The sequence below is a fragment of the Gavialis gangeticus genome, unplaced genomic scaffold (genome assembly GCF_001723915.1).
Source record: "Gavialis gangeticus isolate Ggan-Ray unplaced genomic scaffold, GavGan_comp1, whole genome shotgun sequence".
NCBI classification, from domain to species: domain Eukaryota; kingdom Metazoa; phylum Chordata; order Crocodylia; family Gavialidae; genus Gavialis; species Gavialis gangeticus.
In genome coordinates, this window is record NW_017729019.1 from 4,547,073 (window position 1) to 4,548,578 (window position 1,506).

Consider the following 1,506-nt stretch of genomic DNA (forward strand, 5'->3'; position numbering starts at 1 on the left):
CACTCTATGCCATCTTCCAGGTCCTTGATGAAGACACTGAACAAAAACAGCCCCAGGACCGACCCCTGGGACACTCCATTTGGGCAAGCTGGATTAGTTTGACAGGCTGACACACATGAGGCCTGGGCCCCAGCTAACGCGCCATCAAGCTCTGTGCTGCTGAGAGGCTAGGCCTAGCGCACCGGTGCTAAAGCACGAAGAGCAAGGACTAGGCAAGCAGGGCTGCCGGGGTCAGCAGTGTTGGTGTGATGTGCTATGGCAGGGGAGGCCGGGAGTCAAACTTTTTTGGCAGGTGTGGCCACAAATTAGCCCCACACCTTCCCAAGTGACATCCCATGTCCTTCCCCTGCCTGGTGTCCTGCTCTGCTTTTTGCTCCACTTTCTGCTTCCATCCCTGTGCTCCCTGCCTGATCTGCTGCTCTGCTCCCTGCTCTACCAGAGCTTCCCAATCTGTCACATGCCCGACACACAGGTTGCCTGTGCTACAGGTTGACCCCTGTGCTGTGGGAACACTTGAGTCTCCAAGCCTAACTCTGCAATGAGGGTATGGCCCATGCTGGCTTCAGCGTCAGCTGCCTGGGAGCCCTCAGCAAAGCAGCTATCGCCCTTCCCTCGCATGACGGAGCTAAGGATTTGTAGGCAGGCTGCCTGGCATTCGACTGCGTCGGTGCCACAGCTGTTGTGCCTGTGCATGCCAGGGACCTGCCTCTTGCCCTGTACTCTTGCAGGTGCACTCGGGACAGGCCCACTGGTCCCCGGGGGTCCCGCACGGCTGCAGCGGAGGGTGGTTGTCTGCTGGCTCAAGCTGCAGGGCTCTAACCCTGTCCAGCCTCCCCAGGACACCCTGCCAGGCAGGACGGAGGTGCCTGCAGGGGCCAGAAATTGCTTCCTGCGCCCACATGCAGGGCAGGTGTGACTGTGCCCACGGGCCAGCAACGGGGTGGGGGAAGCACGTGGGCCCCCTGCTCAGGGGGAGGCAGAAGGCAGCCAGTCCCCACCTGCGCCTGGGTTGAAGGGCAAAGCTTGGCACAAGACTCCATTTCCCGATACGCAGTGCGCACGTCTGCATTTCCCAGCATGCAGCTCGGGACGCCATTTCCCAGCATGCAGCGAGTGGATGGCCACGGCTCGGGACTCTATTTCCCGACAGGCCGCGGGGGGCGGCTGTTTTTCCCAGCATGTGGTTTGCGGGCAGTGGCAGCAGCGCCGGTTGACGTCAGGCGGCGGCGAAGCGGAGCGGATATCCTGTCGCCCCGCCCGCAGCAGCTCGGTCGGCCGGGCTGAGGAGAGGCAGAGCCGCCGCCGCCGCCGCCGCCGCCGCCGCCATGGGGTGCACGCTGAGCGCCGAGGACAAGGCGGCGGTGGAGCGCAGCAAGATGATCGACCGCAACCTGCGCGAGGACGGCGAGAAGGCGGCCAAGGAGGTGAAGCTGCTGCTGCTCGGTGAGGCGCCAGCGAAATGGCGGCGGGCCTGTCCCGTCCTCAGGCTGGTCCACGGCCGGCCGC

The 1,506-nt window shown here is 63.8% G+C and overlaps 1 protein-coding gene across 1 annotated transcript in view; it reads left to right on the forward strand.

Moving 5' to 3' along the window:
- Positions 1 to 1,245: 1,245 nt before the first annotated feature.
- GNAI3 (G protein subunit alpha i3) overlaps positions 1,246 to 1,506 on the forward strand; it is a 59,783-nt gene continuing 59,522 nt past the window's right edge. The window contains exon 1 of the mRNA XM_019513856.1: positions 1,246 to 1,443. Coding sequence (XP_019369401.1) covers positions 1,326 to 1,443 — 118 coding nt within the window. The 5' untranslated portion in view covers positions 1,246 to 1,325. The remainder of the gene's footprint in view (positions 1,444 to 1,506) is intronic.